Source organism: Rhincodon typus, chromosome 8 (assembly GCF_021869965.1).
Source record: "Rhincodon typus isolate 14 chromosome 8, sRhiTyp1.1, whole genome shotgun sequence".
NCBI classification, from domain to species: Eukaryota; Metazoa; Chordata; class Chondrichthyes; order Orectolobiformes; family Rhincodontidae; genus Rhincodon; species Rhincodon typus.
The window spans coordinates 29,405,885-29,425,748 of record NC_063339.1 but is presented as its reverse complement, the minus strand read 5'-3'; the positions used below and the strand labels follow the sequence as shown (position 1 = coordinate 29,425,748).

At 40.7% G+C, this 19,864-nt stretch overlaps 1 protein-coding gene across 7 annotated transcripts in view; it reads right to left on the bottom strand.

Annotated features, from left to right (window-relative positions):
• LOC109939133 (TOG array regulator of axonemal microtubules protein 1) overlaps positions 1 to 19,864 on the bottom strand; it is a 128,545-nt gene that overhangs the window by 42,579 nt on the left and 66,102 nt on the right. For 6 of the 7 annotated variants that reach the window (XR_007262574.1, XM_048599683.1, XM_048599684.1 and 3 more), the window contains exons 4-7: positions 15,018 to 15,314; positions 10,900 to 11,180; positions 1,858 to 2,090; positions 1,022 to 1,104 (exon numbers count right to left, since the gene is read on the bottom strand). Coding sequence is in view for 6 of the 7 variants with exons in the window: in XM_048599683.1 (XP_048455640.1) it covers positions 1,022 to 1,104; positions 1,858 to 2,090; positions 10,900 to 11,180; positions 15,018 to 15,314 (894 nt within the window). In the remaining variant the exon portion in view is untranslated. The remainder of the gene's footprint in view (positions 1 to 1,021; positions 1,105 to 1,857; positions 2,091 to 10,899; positions 11,181 to 15,017; positions 15,315 to 19,864) is intronic. The other variant, XM_048599685.1, reaches the window with a different exon arrangement.

The window sequence follows — 19,864 nt, the reverse complement described above, 5'->3', positions numbered from 1 at the left end:
GATACATCATGGCACAAGTCCCCAGATGTTGCCAAGGACTTTGCTGAAGCAATGGGCTTGGGATTACTGTGTTATTTCCAGTTCTTCGATCGAAGCCAGATGGTCCTTTCAGTTTCAATCATTTGTTTATATTTCATAGCATTAGAATAGAACTCAAGGCTTGCTCGGCCATTGCAGACAGTAGTTAAGAGTCAACCACATTCCTGTGTGTCTGGAGTTATATATAGGCCAGACTAGTTAAGGATTGCAGATTTCCTTCCCTAAAGAACATCAGTGAACCACAAGGAATTTTACAGCAATCGACAGTGGTTACATGATTGCCATTAGACTAGCTTTCAATTCCAGATTTATTCAAGTCAAATTTCACCATGTCTGTGGTAGAATTCAGACCGATGTCCCTGAAGCATTAGGTCAGAAATCACACAACACCAGGTTATAATCCAACAGGTTTATTTGAAAACACAAGCTTCCTGAGCCTCGCTCCTCCTTCAGATATAACCTGTTGGACTGCAACGTGATGTTGTGTGACTTCTGACCTTGTCCACCCCAGTCCAACACCAGCACCTCTAAATCCTGAAGCATTAGTTTGGGTCTTCATTACTAGTCCAGTGGCATTACTGTTATACTATTGCCTGCCCATTATAATAGGCAGAAAGAGACATGTAAACTAGAAATGAGATTAATAAAGACATATACACACACCTAAAGACTAATGAATCAGAGCTTAATTGTAACCTAAGCTGTTGAGCAGATGCAGGAGATATTTAAGGTGAGTCTGATTTACATCTGCCTGATTGTACATTACATAAACTTTGGCTCAAGTTTCTAAAGATGAGCTAGTCACTAACTGAGCAACATATGCATTTATACAACATAAAATGATGTAGTTTTCCAAGTTACTGATGAGCATGCTCTAAGTAATTGAATTGGTGTAATAAATACATTCCAAAGCCAATATCACATCTTTGGCTTACCTTGTAATTTATCAAGCATATACATAATATGTTTTAAAATGTGGTACCTGAGATGGAGCTGTATTCTGCTGGAGAAGGCCTGGCCTTTCCTGATGGTATTTGACCATGACATAGACTATTGAAATCAGACCTATTGAAATCAAAATCAAGTGCATCAAAGAGTTTGAAAGATCCACACAAAAAAATTAAAAATATATAGGTATAGTCAAACCCACATCAAATAAAATGATTGGTGCTAATTTAAAACAATTTATATAGCTTTAAATAACAAACATTACCATGGCAGCCATTGCATTTCATGATAAACTGGTCATAAAGTTTTGCAAAGCTAGAGACTGAGACCATGATAAAATAATGAAACTAGAGGGAAAATAAAAAAAATGAAAACAAGAATATTAAAGCAAAATAAAAATAAAACAGTGACCAATAAAAATACTTGAACAGCAGACCACAGTAAGGTCCATTCAAATAATGTCATAGCATCAACGTTTATCGTATTGAATATGAAACTGAGGCGAGGAAGATAATGCATGTTTCGTTGCTACTTCTCATTAAATGAGTTTAATTCAGCTGGCAAATGGTCTCAATGCTCCCGGGAAATTAGGAGGACAGGAATCCAAGTTAATGCAAGAGAAGCTTTATTACAAAATATGAACTTTTTTTTACTAAATTATGCACTATAAACACAATTTTAATTAGAAACTAGGAAAAGTAATGAACAAAGAAAATAAGACATGTTTGAAGGTGAAACATTTTAGGTATTAACTTTTAAACACTAAAAATATTCCCAGAAATGGATGAATTTCAGTGTATCTGTATTATTACACATAGTGCAGATATTGAGAACTCAGTAACACTGAAAGCTATCGCTGTTAATACTTACATTATTTTCTTGCCACAGGGGCTGTAAGGCAATGGTGATGTCAAAGACTCTTGGCTGTAAACATCACTTTCACTGTAAGTGCTTGTGTAAGGCGATGAAGTACGTGATGCAGGATCCACACAATGTTCCAATTTGAGGGCTGAGTCTGGACTCTCAACATCAGATGCACTGTTACTCAGTTTCGCTCTTTTCTTTGCAGCACTGTTTCTTAAAGACTTTAGGGCACTCATCATCTGTAAGAAGTAAGAGAACCTCACTTTTGGTAACTGCAATCTTACTGAGAGATCAACAGTACTCCCTTGCAGGTTAATTTTTGTGAAGAATTTGGAAATTCATTCTGAAAATAAGGCACTGCAACCAAACATAGCAAGATGGCTTTTTCATACATCAAATAATATTTTTTAAATTACTTTGTTTTGGAATTTTTGATTGCTTACTGTCCAGTTATAATTCTATTTGATGATCTTCTTAAATCAGCAATGTGAGATGTAGTCCAAATCCAAAAACACCATTAAAATCGAAACATCAATCGCCTCAACCTCTCCACTCCTCTCACCCACTCCAAACTCTCCCCCGCAGAACGTGCAGCCCTCCGCTCCAAACCCAACCTCACCATAAAACCTGGTGCACTGACCTCTACATCGCCGAGGCCAGGCGCCAACTCTCCGACACCTCCTCCTATCGCCCCCTTGATCATTACCGCACCCCCAACCACCAAACCATCATCAACCTCATCAGCTCAGGTGACCTTCCACCCACAGCCTCCAACCTCATCGTTCCCCAACCCCGCACCGCCCGCTTCTATCTCCTTCCCAAAATCCACAAACCTGACTGCCCTGGTCGACCCATTGTCTCCGCCTGCTCCTGCCCCACCAAACTTATCTCCACCTATCTCGACTCCATTTTCTCCCCCTTGGTCCAGGAACTCCCTACCTACGTCCATGACACCACGCACGCCCTCCATCTCCTCCAGAACTTACAATTCCTTGGTCCCCAACACCTCATCTTTACAACGGACATCCAGTCCCTATACACCTGCATTCCCCATACAGATGGCCTAAAGGCCCTCTGCTTCTTCCTGTCCTGCAGGCCCGACCAGTCCCCCTCCACTGACACCCTCATCCGCTTAGCTGAACTCGTCCTCACCCTCAACAACTTCTCTTTCAATTCCTCCCACTTCCTACAGACAAAGGGGGTGGCCATGGGTACCCGCATGGGCCCAAGCTATGCCTGCCTCTTTGTAGATTACGTGGAACAATCCCTCTTCCGTACCTATACTGGCCCGAAACCCCACCTCTTCCTCTGTGACATTGATGACTGTATCGGCGCCGCCTCGTGCTCCCATGAGGAGCTCGAACAGTTCATCCACTTCACCAACACCTTCCACCTCAACCTTAAGTTCACCTGGACCATCTCTAATACCTCTCTCTCCTTCCTGGACCTCTCTGTCTCCATCTCCGGCAACCACCTAGAAACCGATATCCATTTCAAGCCCACTGACTCCCACAGCTACCTAGAATACACCTCCTTCCACCCTCCTTCCTGCAAAAATGCCATCCCCTATTCCCAATTCCTTCGCCTCCGCCGCATCTGCTCCCAGGATGAGACATTCCACTCCTGTACATCTCCGATGGCCTCGTTTTTCAAGGACTGCAACGTCCCCCCCTGTCAGTGGTCGAGAACGCCCTCAATCGTGTCTCCCACATTTCCCGCAACTCATCCCTCACACCCCCTCCCCTCAATAACAACCAAAACAGAATCCCCCTCGTGCTCATGTACCACCCCACCAACCTCCGGATTCAACGCATCATCCTCCGACACTTCCGCCATCTGCAATCCGACCCCACCATCAAAGACATTTTTCCCTCCCCACCGTTATCTGCTTTCTGGAGGGACCATTTCTCCGTGACTCCCTTGTCCGCTCCACACTCCCCTCCAGCCCCAACACACCCGGCACTTTTCCCTGCAACCGCAGAAGTGCTCCACCTGCCCCTACACCTCCCCCCTCACCCCCATCCCAAGCCCTAAGAAGACTTTCTACATCAAGCAGATGTTCACCTGCACATCTGCCAATGTGGTATACTGCATCCGCTGTTCCCGTTGTAGCCTCCTCTACATCAGGGAAACCAAGCGGAGGCTTGGGGACCACTTTGCAGAACACCTACGCTCGGTTCGCAACAAACAACTGCACCTCCCAGTCGCGAACCATTTCAACTCCCCCTCCCATTCCTCAGACGACATGTCCATCCTGGGCCTCCTGCAGTGCCACAATGATGCCACCCGAAGGTTGCAGGAACAGCAACTCATATTCCGCTTGGGAACCCTGCAGCCCAATGGTATCAATGTGGACTTCACAAGCTTCAAACTCTCCCCTCCCCCTACTGCATCCCAAAACCAGCCCAGCTCGTCCCCGCCTCCCTAACCTGTCCTTCCTCCCACCTATCCCCTCCTCCCACCTCAAGCCCCACCCCCATCTCCTACCTACTAACCTCATCCCGCCTCCTTGACCTGTCCATCCTTCCGGGACTGACCTATCTCCTCCCTACCTCCCCACCTACACTCACCTTTACTGGCTCCATCCCCGCCTCTTTGACCTGTCTGTCTCCTCTCCACCTATCTTCTCCTCTATCCATCTTCAGTCCGCCTCCCCCTCTCTCCCTATTTACTTCAGAACTCCCTTCCTCTCCCCCATTTCTGAAGAAAGGTCTAGGCCCGAAACGTCAGCCTTCCTGCTCCTCTGATGCTGCTTGGCCTGCTGTGTTCATCCAGCACTACACCTTGTTATCTCTATTAAAATTGTTATTCAGTTAACTCTCTTATGAATTGGACTGAGGTGCTATAAGGTATTCCTTCTGCCCACAGGCATTTCATTCATTCTTAACTCTGTGTACTCAACTTAGATTATAAAGTGCAGTTTTCAGGGAATATCAACTCATTTGGTATTGGAAATTAAACTAGTTTTCCTTTTGAAATCTACTAACCTAGCAGTTTAGTATTCAGTTGCTCATATGGAACTGAAATTGAATCATGCTTCTACATCTAAAGGGACCTCTTTCCCCATCAATGTTGTAAAATATTTAATCTCATCCCTTGACGTACAGTGTCATGCAGAAATGAAAGACATGCAATCTGACCCTTAGCTCAAAAGAGCTAGTAGAAAACATAAGTGGTGCAGCTGAAATCTTTCACTCCTTTGATTTTTATTCACACTCAAAATCTTATATATACATCTCAGTTAGTACTGGAAATAAAAGGAGGCATGCCTTTCTACATTGTGCTGTGGAATGTTACGAGACAAGTTAAAAACATTCTTGCCCTTTGTGTTTTTCTTCATTTGAATCAGAGACAGATTTGCATTTATATAGTACCTCTGTAACCTCAGGATTCAAGTGTACATTCCTGACAGTCTATTTTTCACTGCAAGCTCCTACTAGAACAACAATGTTACCACAATGATCAGATAATTTTGGTCACGCTGGTTGACCAGGACATTTAGCAGGATTCTACTGCTCTTCTTTGAAATAATTCAACTGGACGTTTTACCTCCAAGTGAGAGAGTGGATAGAGTCTAGGGTTAAAACCTTATCTGAAGACAGCAACGATAGCAACCCAGCATGCCCTCAGTATTGCACTATCATGAAAATAAGAAATAGAAGCAGGAGGCCATATAGGCTCTCAAAATATCTGTGCTATTTAGTAAGATCATGGCTGATGTTCCGTTTCAACTGTACTTTCCCACTTAACATCAAGGCTGAGGCTTAGGGCTTTCACATACCTCCTGGGTGCAAGAGGAAGTGGACCTGGGTAGGAGCATATTCCAGAGCTGCACATTTTCGAATAATCTCTAAGAGCGACATTAGAGGGAAGTCATGAGTTGACTGATTGTTGGGGACTATCTTTCAATCCAGTAATTTTAAGTATCAGAAATTTATGAACTAGTAGAAGAAAAGAAAGAATTCATAGGCATATGAGAGGCAGCTGATTCATTTGTAAGGGCCAAGAATTGATATTTCCTACTAATCTCCAGTTTATACTTAATAGTGAGGGTCAGGGGGATAGCTGGCTTTCAAAGCAGTGTGACAGCAACAACGTGCATTCAATTCTTGCACCGACTGAGGTTACCATGTCGGACTCTTCTTTGCAACCTCTCCCTTTGCCTAAGGTGCAGTGACTGTCAGGTTAAACCACCAGTAATCGTTTCTCTTTCTAACGAGACAACAGCCCTATGGTCCAGTTGGACAATAATGACATTTTACTTTATAGTACTGTACCAGAGTAAGCTTAAGGTAAGTTATAGCACGTAAAGTGACTTAAAAGTTTAAGGTTAAGGCATGGCAAGAAGTTCAGTCAAGTGGGAAGCTGTGGACACTTCCCATGACAGAGGCATGTGTGCTAAGTGTCATTAGTTGAACAAGCTTGAGCTCCATACTTCAGATGTGGAGTCACTGCAAAACATCAGTGTGGAAGAGAACTATTTAGATAGCATGTTCAAAAAAGGGGTCAGACTACAAGTTAAGAGCAAACAGGCAGGTAGGGAATGGGTGACTGGTAGTCCTGAAGACTTATACCTCACCCGGTGGCAGTCCATGGAACAACCTACATTAGACAATTTCACAGGGCGTAACCGATCACCAATTCCGATTCACCAATGGTCCAGCAATGGCAGAATTACCAGAATGCACAGATTTTGTCCAGTCACAATTCATGAGATTCATTGAACTGATGAGGTGAAACTCAACTGAATGAGTCAATGGTCTTATATTTTGTAACGAGACCACTTCAACACGATCAGCAATTTTAAGGGCAATGTAATATCACATTTCAAGGACGATGCAACTTCCTTTATTGATCCTTCAAGCACTTGCATATTCGGTAAAAGTTTTGAGAAGAACTCAATGAGATGATGTAAAATAGTATAATTTGGAAGGTGAACCAGCAGACAGATTGGTGTAGCTCCATCATATGCATCTTAAAAAAGATGTAAGAATATGCTTAGATACAAGGCATCTCAAAATTTCACTGAAAAGGTGCCTACTTAAAATACAAGGCTTGAAGAATTAAGTCCCAAATTTTCTGGAACCAGATTATTTCCCAAACTAGATGTGAAGCCTGGCTACTGGTATGTCCAGCCAGCGAAGCAATCCCAAAAGTGCAACACCGAGGAGGCCATCTGGATGGTACTGTGTACAATGATTACCATTTGGGCTATCAGTAAGCTAAGACCTATTCCAGCAGCATATAGATAGGATTATTGAAAATGTATTGGCTGCATTTGAAAAGTTGATAATATTACGGACATCGGTAAGACAAAAGGACATGGGAAAAACATTCACCTACTGGTTAGGAATGCTAAACATACATTAATATTTAACAGCATGAAGTGCCAGGTCAACTTGGCCAGACAAAGTCTGTGTGCATTTAATCTGCACATGGAATCCAGCCCAATCCAAGCAACACTGAAGATGTTAAATAAATGCTAACCTTTCAGAAGGAAGAGGATCTGAGATAGCACCTTGGATTTTGAAACTTTCTGTTGTCTTGTAACCTCAACTTCACGGACAAGATATCTCTGCTGCAAGATTTGCTCAAGAAGAACGCTCCCTATGTTTGCTAGACAATCATCAATGCATCTTCAATTCTCTCAAGCAGGTTCCATTAACAAATCCTTGCTCACTACAGTACTACGACCCCAAGAAAGACAGGATTCTTGAAGGAGATGCAACGTAAAAAGTCCTAGGCAAGTGTTTTCCAAGATGAGAAACCTTTACTTTTGTTTAGAAATTCTGTCATCTGTGCAACGAACTATTCCAATATAGAGCAAAAGACATTAGGTCTGCTATTTAACATCGTGGAGTTTCACACCCATTTGGCGAGAAATTCATTGTAGAAACAGATCACAAGCCAAGCGAAATGATCCGCCATAAACCACTAATGACTGCATCACCACAACTGCAGCATTTACTTATCAAGTTACAAGGATAGGACTTTGAAATGAGATATAAGCCAGGTATCAGGATGATTATATCTAACATGTTGATCAGATTACCCATCCCAAAGACCAAGATATTCCTCTTGATTTACACATTGATGTTCTTGACCATAAAGTTGAAGACATTTTCAAAGTTGTTTTGTTACACTTTGGCAACTGCAAAGACGAGCAACCAGAGTTGCAAAATGTAACTGTTCAACAATGAAAGTACTAAGGAAGTACTTGAGAAAATATGTTCACTTTAGAGATAAAGGTATCACAGAAAGAGTTGTCTGATCAAGGTTGATCTGGCCATTCTTGCTGTTAAATACTAATTCATATCGTTACACTGTTGTATATCATGGGTATTGAAAACAAAATAAACAGCTAGTATTTGAATCTCTTTATTGGTTAGGGCTGAAACTAGATGTTCAATAACTTGTGAATACGTGGAGGCATGCCAAACATGCTAACTCCAGCAGCAGAGTAAGGTGCTAATTCACACAATGTTCTATCTACTCCTTAGACAGAAGTAGCAACAGATCCATTTACAGTGCACAAGGAAGACCACATTCCTGTGATGGACTACTTTTCCAAATTTCCCATTGTTCAATAACTTAACAACACAAATGCAATCATTGCTGACACAATGACCGCTATTTTTACTTTATTCGGTGTCTTGAATAGTTTCTGAAAATGGACTACAGTACATAGGCAAACCAGTTCATCAGTCCAACATTCAATATGATCATGGCTGATTATCCAGCTTAGTACTCTGTTGCGACTTTATCCCTATAGCCTTTGATCCCTTTAGCTTTAAGAACTATATCTAACTTCTTAAAAATATTCAATGTTATGGACTCAACCACTTTCTATGGTAGCGAATTCCACAGGCTCTCCACTTTCTGGTGAAGAAATTTATTCTTTTCTCAGTCTTAAATGGTTTACCCCAGATCCTTAGACCCCTTGTTCGAGAATTACCCCTCATCAAGAACATCCTTCCAGCATTTATCCTGCCTAGTCCAGTTAGAATTTCATGGATTTCTATGAGATTTCCCTCATTATTCTGAACTCCAGTGAATATAATCCTGATCCAGTCTCTATTCATACCTCAGTCCTGCCACTCCAGGAATCAGCCTGGTAAAGCTTTGTTACACTTCTTCCACAGCCAGAACATCTTCCCTCAGATAAGGAGACCAAACCTGCATGCCATGACTCCAGGAGTGGTCTCACCAAGGTCCTTTACATTTGCAGCAAGACATCCATGCTCCTGTATTTGCATCTTTTAGCTATGGAGACGAATACACCATTTGTCGTCTTCACCATCTGCCACATCTGTTTGTACACTTTCGGCGACTGGTGTACAAGGACAGCCAGGTCTTGTTGCACCTCCTTCTTTCCCAATCTATTGCCATTCAGTTAATAATCCGTTTTACTGTTTTTGCTACCAAAGTGGATAACGTCACATTTATCCACATTATATTTGGTCTGCCATGCAACTATCCACTCACTCAGCATGTCCAAATCACACTGAAGCACCTCACAATACCCTCTCCCCGGGATTGTGTGATCTGCAAAATTGGGGATATTACATTTAATTCCCTCCTCTAAATATTTTGAAGCACTGATTCCTGCGGTACCCCACTAGTCGCTGCCTTCTATTCGGATAAACATAGTTTATTCCGTTCTGAGAAAGGGTCACCAGACCCGAAACATTAACTCTGTTTTTTTCCTTCACAGATGCTGCCAGACTTGCTGAGTTTTTCCAGCAACTTTGTTTTTGTTCCTAATTTACAGCATCCACAGTTCTTTCGGTTTTTACCAGTTTATTCCTACTTTTTATTTCTCATCTGCCAACCAATTCTCTGTCCATTTCAGTACTCTATCTCCAATTTCTTAGGTGTGACCTTATCAAAAGCTTTCTGAAATTACAAGTAAACCACATTCACTGCTTCCCCTTGTAAACTCTATTAATTACATCCTCGAAAATTTCTATTTGATTTGTCAAGCATAATTTCCCTTTTATAAATCCATGCTGACTCTTTCCAATCCTGCCACTATTTTCCCAGCTCTCTGCCACTGAACTTTTCCCAATGGATTCTAGCATTTATCCCCACTACCAACATCAGTCTAACTGGTCTATAATTTCCTGTTTTCTTTCTACGTCTTTTTTTTTAACTAAACAGCTGAAGTTACTGGATACTACAAAGTCTAGGGCTCTGACAATATTCCAGCAATTGTACTGAAGCTGTGACCTCTGGATCTTGCTACGCCCCTAGGCAAGCTAGGCATCCATCCAGCAAAATAGAAAATTTTCCCAAGTATGTTCAGTACACAAAAGCAGGTCATATCCAACCAAGACAGTTACTGACCTATTATGTATCTTCTCTCGATCATTGAAGATTTCATTAACAGTGCTATCAAGCAGTATGTGCTTCACAATAACCTCCACACTGACGCCCAGTTTGGGTTTCACCAGAGCCACCTGCTCCTTACTGCGTAACAGCCTTAGTTCAAACATGTTTAAAATAGTTGAATTCTAGAGGTAAGGTTAAAGTGTCAATGTTTGACATTAAGGCTGCATTTGACCAAGTGTGAAGGAGCCCTAGTAAAACTGAAGTCAATGGGAGTCTGGAGGTAAGCTGTCTGCTGCTGGGAGTCATACCTGGCACAAAGGAACAAACAGCAAAGCAATCTGCTTGATTGCCACCACATTCAGAAACATTCAGTCCTTCACCACTAACACTCGTAGCAGCAGTATGCACTGTCCACAAGATGCGCTACAGAAATTCAACCAGGGTCTTCAGGCAGCACGTTTCAAACCTATGACCACTACCATCTAGAAAAAAACAAGGAACACCACTACCAACTAACTTCCCTCTAAAGCATTCACCATCTTGTCATGGGAAGCAGTTCATGAAGAGAACTCTCCACCACTTCTCAAAGGCAACTGTGGATGGCAACTATGGACACACAAATCCCATTAATAAAAAAATTTTTGTATAATGAATATCTGACACTAACACACCTGCTTACAGAATAAGGCAAATCTTTATGATCTTGTACACACTAACCTCTTCACGATCTGTTTCATCTTCATTGTTGTCCAGTGAGGAAAAATCCAACTCTAAATTTTTGTCAATGTTCTTCCCTTCCTTCCAAACTTCCTCAGATTCTGTTCCATTCGTTCCTTTTCTATTACCATTTACAGCTACTTCTGCTTCAACAATTGGACTGGAGCCTTTTGGAATTGGAGGTACAGGTTTTGTAGTGTTGAGATCTCTGCGAGATGATGGTAACTTTACCAATGCAGGTTTCAGTGATATGGGAGAATGACTTTCTTGTGAGCTGTCTCCTGGATAATCACACAGTTAAGTAAATAGACACACAGTGAGATGTAGGACAATGAAGTAGCTGAAAAATACAAATTACTCAAATCTTCATTTTTATTCGAATATACACTGTAACTATTCCAATCCAGTTCTTTTTAGTTCAGTAATGCCTACTGATCAGAAATCTTTTGAGAAAAACTAAGCAATTTGGCACCATTTGGTAGAGCATTTTGAGAACAGAATCACTGAAGATTTGGATAAGTAAAATACCTGGATAAGTAAAACAATTTTTATTACTTCTCTATAATGGTTTATCACTGTTTTATACTTTGATAAATATTTAAATCTGCAACAGTTTTCCACTTCTAAAGAAGAAATTGAATATAGCATATGGGGCTTAAGGGATCAAAGGATACAGGGGAAAAGCAGGAACAGGCTATTGAGTTGGATAATCAGCCATGATCAAAATGAATGGCAGAGCATGCTCAAAGGGCCGAATGGCCTATACCGGCACCTATTTTCTGTTTCTAAGTAAGTAACATATTTGGCTATGTTGATTTAATTGTACTGAATATTTAGGAGAAAAAGTAAAGAGTATACTGTAAAACACAGTTAATTAAAGAATGCCTAAAAGCAAAAGCCTTGTTGAAGTTTCAAATCCAGACAGTCCTAATTTTCTAATTGATTTTACATCCAATGCCAATCTACCTTTGTACACTTTAACAGAAAATCTAGACATAAGTACTTGAGTTCTTTCATTAGAAAATTAAAATCAAGTTCTGGAATATTAACCCTAATACTTTATGCAACACTGCTTCCTTTAAGGTATTCCTTGAAGCTTAATTATTTGACCAAGTTTTTGGTCATCTACCGTAATACTGCCTTATGTGGTTTGGTGTCAAATCCTGCTTTATATCAAACTAGTGAAATAGTTGTTATGAAGAAAATGTTTACAAAGCGGCTTAGTACTACATAGTCATATTAAAACAAATCCAATTGCATAGATCTTACCAGGCAAAATGACAGAATATTTCCACATTTCCCAATCTTCTTTAATCTCTTTGCTACTTTTGACATGGTTGACCGGTAACATCTCTACTGACGAGTTTGATGGGACAACCAACCAGCTAGTCAGGTCAACCCAAGTAATTGCTTGCTAATTCTGTTAAATGGGAAGTCCTCCCAAGATTAAGTCTTCTGTCAATTCTGCATTGCTTTTTGGTGAAATGATCCTCAAACATGGGGTCAAGCTGTCACATGTGCACTGATCATCCAGTTTTACCAACAACAAGTTGTATTTACTTCACTTCTTTAACGTGATAAAACGTCCCCACAGTAGCATTATAAAGCACTGAGCCAAATAAAGGTAATTAGGTCACAGGGATGAAAGCTGGTCAAATAAGTATTAAGAAGTATCTTTAAGGAGGAAAGTGAGGGCAGAAATGTGGATGGAGGGGAATACAGAGCCTGGGGTCTAGGTAATTGAAGGCATGGCCACCAGTGATGAAGTGATAATGATTGGGAAATGGAGATTGCAAGAACTGCAGATGCTGGAGTCAGAATCAATACAATGCGGAGCTGGAGAAACATAGCAAGTCAGGCAGCATCAGAGGAGTAGGAAAGTCAACATTTCGGGCCTAGACCCTTCATCAGGACAGTCCTGATGAAGGGTCGAGGTCCAAAACATTGACTCTCCTATTCTTCTGATGATTGGGAAACCGTTGCACTAAGATGACATCAATCAATGTGTGACTAAAGGTAGTGACTCCTGCTATGGCCTAGGGTAGCAAACCTTTTGTTTCAAAAGCCATTCTCCTTTTGTGAGCCCAGGTTGGAAGCAATGATTGTCTGCACAATTCAAGGACAAATCACAGCAAACTAATCTTGTCTTTAACCCATTCCTGCAAATATACATCTTTTTAGGCATACAGTGATCTGGGACATGAATTGTGGTTGATTCCTCCATTCAGCCCAAAGTGGTCAAGCCTAATTTTACAGCCCAGGTTGCTGAGGCAGCAGGGATAAACCAAGTCACTATGTTTGAAATAAAGACTGGAACCTTCCTGATATGCATATATTGATGTTACTACATGGTATATTTACCCATTTAGTAATTGGGTGCCCCTGAATTGTGTTGGTGTTCTAAGGTGTCCAATATGGCGGAGATGGAGTAGGCAGCATCCGAGCTCCCTGTAGGTATTTTTTAAAGTGTTCTTTTAAAAAAAAAACTTACCTTAGAGCAGTGGTGACAACATTAGAGTGGCTAAGGGCTGGAGCAGAGCAGGCTGGAGGCATGGAGCAGACCCGGATGGCCAGCACGATGCACGGCAGTCCCGAGCAGGACGGTAAGCCGGCTGGAGGCCTGAGCAGAGTGGAACAGCAGTGGACTGGAAGCCTGAACAGAGCAGAATAGCTAGCATGCCCCAAGCAGATTGGAATGGCCAGTGGGCTGAAGGTCTAAGCAGAGCAGGACGGTTGTTGGATTGGGGACTGGTGTGGGCGGTCAGCAGCTAGTGAGCCTGGTTAGACCACATGTGGAAGCCCCCTATGTTGATCTACTGCAGGCCCTTTATTGAAAGGCTGTAATATTTATCTTTTTAAACTTTATTTCTTATTTTTCTAACTTATACTATGAATAACCGCAAGGTAATTTTACTTTTCTTTCTTTATTTCTCAGTTTTATATCTAAAATTTGTACGTAGGCACTTTGCACCTAAGATGGTGTGCTGTGTGGGGCGACATTGTAAACTTTTCACTGTACTCCTGTACTTGATTGCACATGACAATAAACCTAATTCTAATTCTAATTGATACAATATTGCAATAATTCTCACCTTCAAAAGTCAGAATATCTTTTTTGGTAAAGTCGTGTGAATAGAAATTTTAAAAATTCAAAAGGTTAGATGGTGTACATTGATATCAGAAAGACACCTATCAAATCTTATTACAATATAAACTGGGAGTAGCAGAAACCATTCTTAACTAAATTACTTTCTCCTTACAGATCCCTTCCAGGGTATATAGCAACTGAAAATGACCCACTTCAGGTCTCTGCTAGTGTTGCTCTTAAATAGTTACGAAGCAGTTTACAATTAGACATGGTGACAGCTTTCTCTTCTTTCCTGCTCTTCGTCTCCATCTGTCTGCAATGGAGTAGTTCTTGTCTTCGTTTCATACTTGATAATAATAGATGAAGTCAAGAAACTAGGTAGTGTGAGGAATCACTCTTACAGATTTGTGTTCTGCCACACTGCTGTGTCATGTACTGAGTTTGCAAATCACTTTTAATTGTGCTCTTATTTCACTATTATAAACAATATAGTTTAATGAAATTACTGCTTTCAAAAATGCATAAAAATAACAAAAACTCAGTGATTATACTTGAGATAATCATCAAGCGAGACTAAAACCACCAGTAAGTAAGTCAGGGAAAAAACTAATTCATAACAGAGATATTTAGAGGTTTTAAGTATTTTTAGAGTCATCAGTCTTGCTTTTACAAAATTTGCGGTAGCCAACTTGTTTAATATTACTTAGATGGTGGAATGCAAAAGGTGAAAGTACAATGGTGTAAAACATCATCTCACTCGAAAATTTTATTGTATTAGACAGTCAGTGTTATTATCAATAACAGCTTTGAAAGGTAAAAAAGTAGATAAATACTTTAATACAAGTGCTAGAAGCAAAAAGTAAATGAATAGCCTTTTCAGATGGGGTAAGTAACATATCTGGTGTTATAAAATTTTGTGATTCCACAGGGATTGGGGATGGGGTAGAAAAGTAAAGAATTTAAATTTCTAATGTTTTAACATTTCCTACAAACAGTGAACAATATTTGTCAACACTCAAAGCTCACTTACCAAAGATGAGCAAATCCTCAGACAACTGATCAGTCAGCCGCCGGGAACTGGGTTTAGATACCCCTTCAAAATGGTCAGTAGGCCATGAGTTAGAAAAATTAACAGTTTGTTCCTGAAATTTCTTCAATGATCTATCAGTTACAGAGACATTGACTGGCCTCGCTGCATTTGGCAATGGAAATGTTGGAAGATAGTGAAGCCCTTGGCTGCAGCTGGAAGTTGGAGTTGGTGCAGAATCGATAGCAACAGGATTATAGAAGGCATGATTCTTGCTGGAAAGAACCAAGCTAGCACGAACTGCCAAAGAAAAATGCATTTAAGTTAATTCTTGAAATGTCCACTGAACTTAAAAAGGATTATAACAAAAAAAATGAAAGAAAGGTATTTATACGAAAGGAGTAGATACAAGAGGAAGATTCTATTGGCCAAAATTAACTCAATCTTGCATGTTTTATAAAATGCACACGTTTCTAATGTCGATCATATTTCTGACTTATATTATGCATTTTGAAACTTAATTTTGTTTTTTTTCATCTAAAAGAAGTTTATTTCTCTTCTATTCCATCAGGTAAATAGAGCAGAGTTGAAATCTTCAATTTCCTGTGCTGTGCTGTGCTGTGCTGGTTCAATTATTCTTTAATGGTGATGTTACTGGCATAAATGTTGAAATACAAGAAACTTGTAACACTATCATATTTGGTCTGCTGGTAATGTTCCACTAAGGTCCATAGATGACATACTCGCAGCAGTGTTCACTTATTTTTCTCAGGCAGCCCTCAGGATTGAGGGAGACTTTCTTTCAATCCAGTTCACTGAATTTTGAGATGGTTGATAAAGCCAATGCACAATCTGCAGACTTTGCCACATGCAGGGCAAGTGATGTTTGAATGGTCAGGGAAATGAGATACTGAAGGTTTGTGCATGCTCAGACACCTTAAAGTTTTGAACAGACCATGCAGGGCAACAAGCAAATCATGCCCAGGAAGCCATCCTTTTAAGAGGTGTGTATGCATGGCTGCCCCAAAAAATAGATCAGATGTAGTGAAGGGAAATTAGAGGGAACTTAGGTTGCCAAAAAGGTAAAAGTCAGCAGCTTTCTTTTTTGAATAATAATTGATCCATAATTTTCTGTATTAAGACTGATGAATAAAATGAATAAGAACATAAGAACATAAGAACTAGGAGCAGGAGTAGGCCGTCCGGCCCTTCGAGCCTGCTCCGTCATTCAATAAGATTATGGCTGATCTTTTCGTGGACTCAGATCCACTTACCCGCGTTCTCACCGTATCCCTTAATTCCTTTATTGTTCAAAAAAAATCGACCTTATTTTTAAAAACGTTTACTGAAGTAGCGTCAACTACTTCACTGGGCAAGGAATTCCATAGATTAACAACCCTCTGGGTGAAGAAGTTCCTTCTCAATTCAGTCCTAAACCTGCTCCTTCTAATCTTGAGGCTATGCCCTCTTGTCCTAGCTTCACCTGCTAGTGGAAACATCCTCTCTACTTCTATCTTATCTACTCCCTTCATAATTTTATATGTTTCTCTAATATCCCCCCTCAATCTTCTGAATTCCAATGAATATAATCCCAATCTACTCAGTCTCTCCTCATAAGCCAACCCCCTCAACTCCGGAATCAACCTAGTGAACCTCCTTTGCACCCCCTTCAGTGTCAGTACATCCTTGCTCAAGTAAGGAGACCAAAACTGCACACAGTACTCCAGGTGTGGCCTCACCAGCACCTTGTACAGCTGCAACATAACCTCTCTGCTTTTAATCTCAATCCCTTTAGCAATGAAGGACAAAATTCCATTTGCCTTCCTAATTACTTGTTGTACCTGCAGACCTACCTTCTGTGATTCATGCACAAGGACACCCAGGTCCCTCTGCGTAACAGCATGCTGCAACCTTTTAACCATTCAAGTAATAATCCTTTTTACTATTACTCCTACCAAAATGTACGTCTTCGCATTTATTTACATTGTATTCCATCTGCCAGACCTTTGCCCACTCACTCAATGTATCTATGTTCCTCTGCAAAGTTTCACAGTCCTCTGCACACTTTGCTCTGCCACTCATCTTAGTATCATCTGCAAACTTTGACACCCTACACGTGGTCCCCAACTCCAAATCATCTATATAAATTGTAAATAATTGCGGTCCCAACACCGATCCCTGAGGCACACCACTAGTCACTGACTGCCAGCTAGAATAGCACTCATTTATCCCCACTCTTTGCTTCCTGTTAGTCAACCAATCCTCTATCCATGCTAATACTTTACCCTTAATGCCAAGCATCCTTATCTTATGCAGTAGCCTCTTGTGCGGCACCTTGTCGAAGGCCTTTTGGAAATCTAGGTACACCACATCCACTGGATCCCCATTGTCCACCTTGCTCGTAATGTCTTCATAGAATTCCAAAAGATTTGTCAAGCATGACCTGCCCTTTATGAACCCATGCTGCGTCTGCCCAACGGGACAATTTCTATCAAGATGCCTTGCTATTTCTTCCTTGATAATAGACTCAAGCATCTTCCCCACTACAGAGGTTAAGCTAACCGGTCTATAATTCCCCATCTTTTGTCTACTTCCCTTTTTAAACAGTGGCATCACATTTGCTGTTTTCCAATCTGCTGGGACTGCCCCAGAGTCCAGCGAATTTTGGAAAATTACCGCTAGTGCACCTGCTATTTCTCCTGCCATCTCTTTTAGTACCCTGGGATGCATTCCATCAGGGCCAGGAGACTTATCAATCCTTAGCTCCATTAGCTTGCCCAACACTACCTCTACCTCACTACCTGAATAACTCAAATGAAACCATATTTTAATTTGCAGATTGGATTTATTTTTGTGCATGGGGCGAGAAGGGAACAAAGCTACAAAGCTATAATGTAACAAGACATATGCTATTAGATGATCATTCAGCCATGTTTTAGCTGGTGGGTTCAGGTTTTGCTCCAGGACTTGAGCACAACAAACTAGACTGACATAAGTACTGATTAGGCACTTTACAACATCCTGCACTCAACACAGAGTTCAACAATTTCAGACCATGAACTCTGAACCCCGTTTTGATTGTTTTTTGCCATGTGCCAATCTGACTCTTGTATCTCGTTTTTGCTTTTGGACAAAACTGTTCATTATTCATAGAATTGTTATGGCACAGAAGAAGACCATTCAACCATCATGCCTGCACCGGATCTATTACCTAGTGTCAATATGCTGCCTATTACCCATATCCCTGCACACTGTTTCTGTCTAAATGATTCATCCATTGTCCTTTCAAATTCTTTAATTGAACCAACTTCTGCTGCATTTCCAAGCACGGCATTCCATATTCTAACTATTTGAAAAGATTTTCTTACATCGTCCTAGCTTCATTTGTACATCACTTTAAATCAATGTCCTCTTGTTCTTTTTTTTATTTTAAAAAGTGGAAACAACTTCTCCCTATCTACTCTGTTGAGTCCACTCGTGATTTTGAAAATCTCTATCGAATCTCCTCTCAGCCTTCTTCTCTCATAACGACAGTACAGACCCAACCTCTTCAATCTATTCTTATAACTGAAGTTTCTCACTCCTGGAACCATTCTTGAAAATGACTTCTGCACTCTGTCCATGCATTCACATGTTTCCAATAATGTGACACCCATAACCATGCACGATACTCCAGCTAAGCTCTAACAAATGTTGGCACTTCTCTGTTCTTGTATTCTATGCCTCTCATACAAAAGCTGAAAATATTGTATGTTTGTTAACTCTCTTCCCATCTAAGCATCTTCAATCATCTGTGCACATATACACTGGGTCCTTTTCTCCTGCATCCCCTTTGGAATTGTAGTTCATATTGTCTTTCAATGTTCTCCTGGCCAAAATGCATCACCTCATGCTTCTCTGTATTGAACCACACACTCCAGCAACTTGTTACTGTCTTTCTGAAGTTTCGACTGTCTTCCTCACAGTTTACAATTCTTCCAAGTTCAGTGTCATCTGCAAACTTCGAAATTGTTCCTGAACAATATGATCGTTAATATACATCAGGAAAAGCAAGGGTCTCAAAACTGAACCCTGGGAAGCTCCAATATAAACCTTTCTCCAGATCAAAAAATATCCATTGACCATTATCCTCTGTTTCGTATCACTCAGCCAATTCTGTTTCCATGTAGTTACTATCCCTTTTATAGCATGACCTATAACTTGCGTCAAAGTCTGTTGTTTGACACGGTATCAAACATGTTTTAAAAACCCATGTTTACCACATCAATAACGTTAGCCTCATCGACCCTTAATGTTACCTCTTCATAAATTCCAGCAAGTTAGTTCAACATGGATTTCTAAAGTGGAAATCGTGTTTACTCTTCCTAATCAACTCACTCTTTTCCATGTGATTACTAATTCTTTCTTGAATAACTGTTCCCACAAGTTTTCCACCATTGAAGTCTAGTAAACTAACTGATCTGTAATTGCTGGGATTATCTTTCCAACCTTTCTTGAACAAGGCCATTATGTTTGCAATTCTTCAATCTTCTGGCACGTTCTCCTCTCTCCCAACAAGGAAAAAAAAACTTTTATTCTAGGTGTATGGGTTTGGGACATAGCAGAATGACTGAACTTCTGTAAAGAGAGGGTTAAGAACCACTGGTTGAGGTTCATGTGGCAACCAATGACATAGGGAGGAAGACCGTGGAGGACTTGCAAAGGATCAGTTTCAGGAGTTAGGGAGTAGGTTGAAACACACAACCTCCAAGGTACAGAAATACTACCTGTGGCACAAGCTTCATCATTTAGGCAATGGCAGATTAGGGAGGTAAATACGTAGCATGAAGGATGATGTAGAAGGGAGGGGG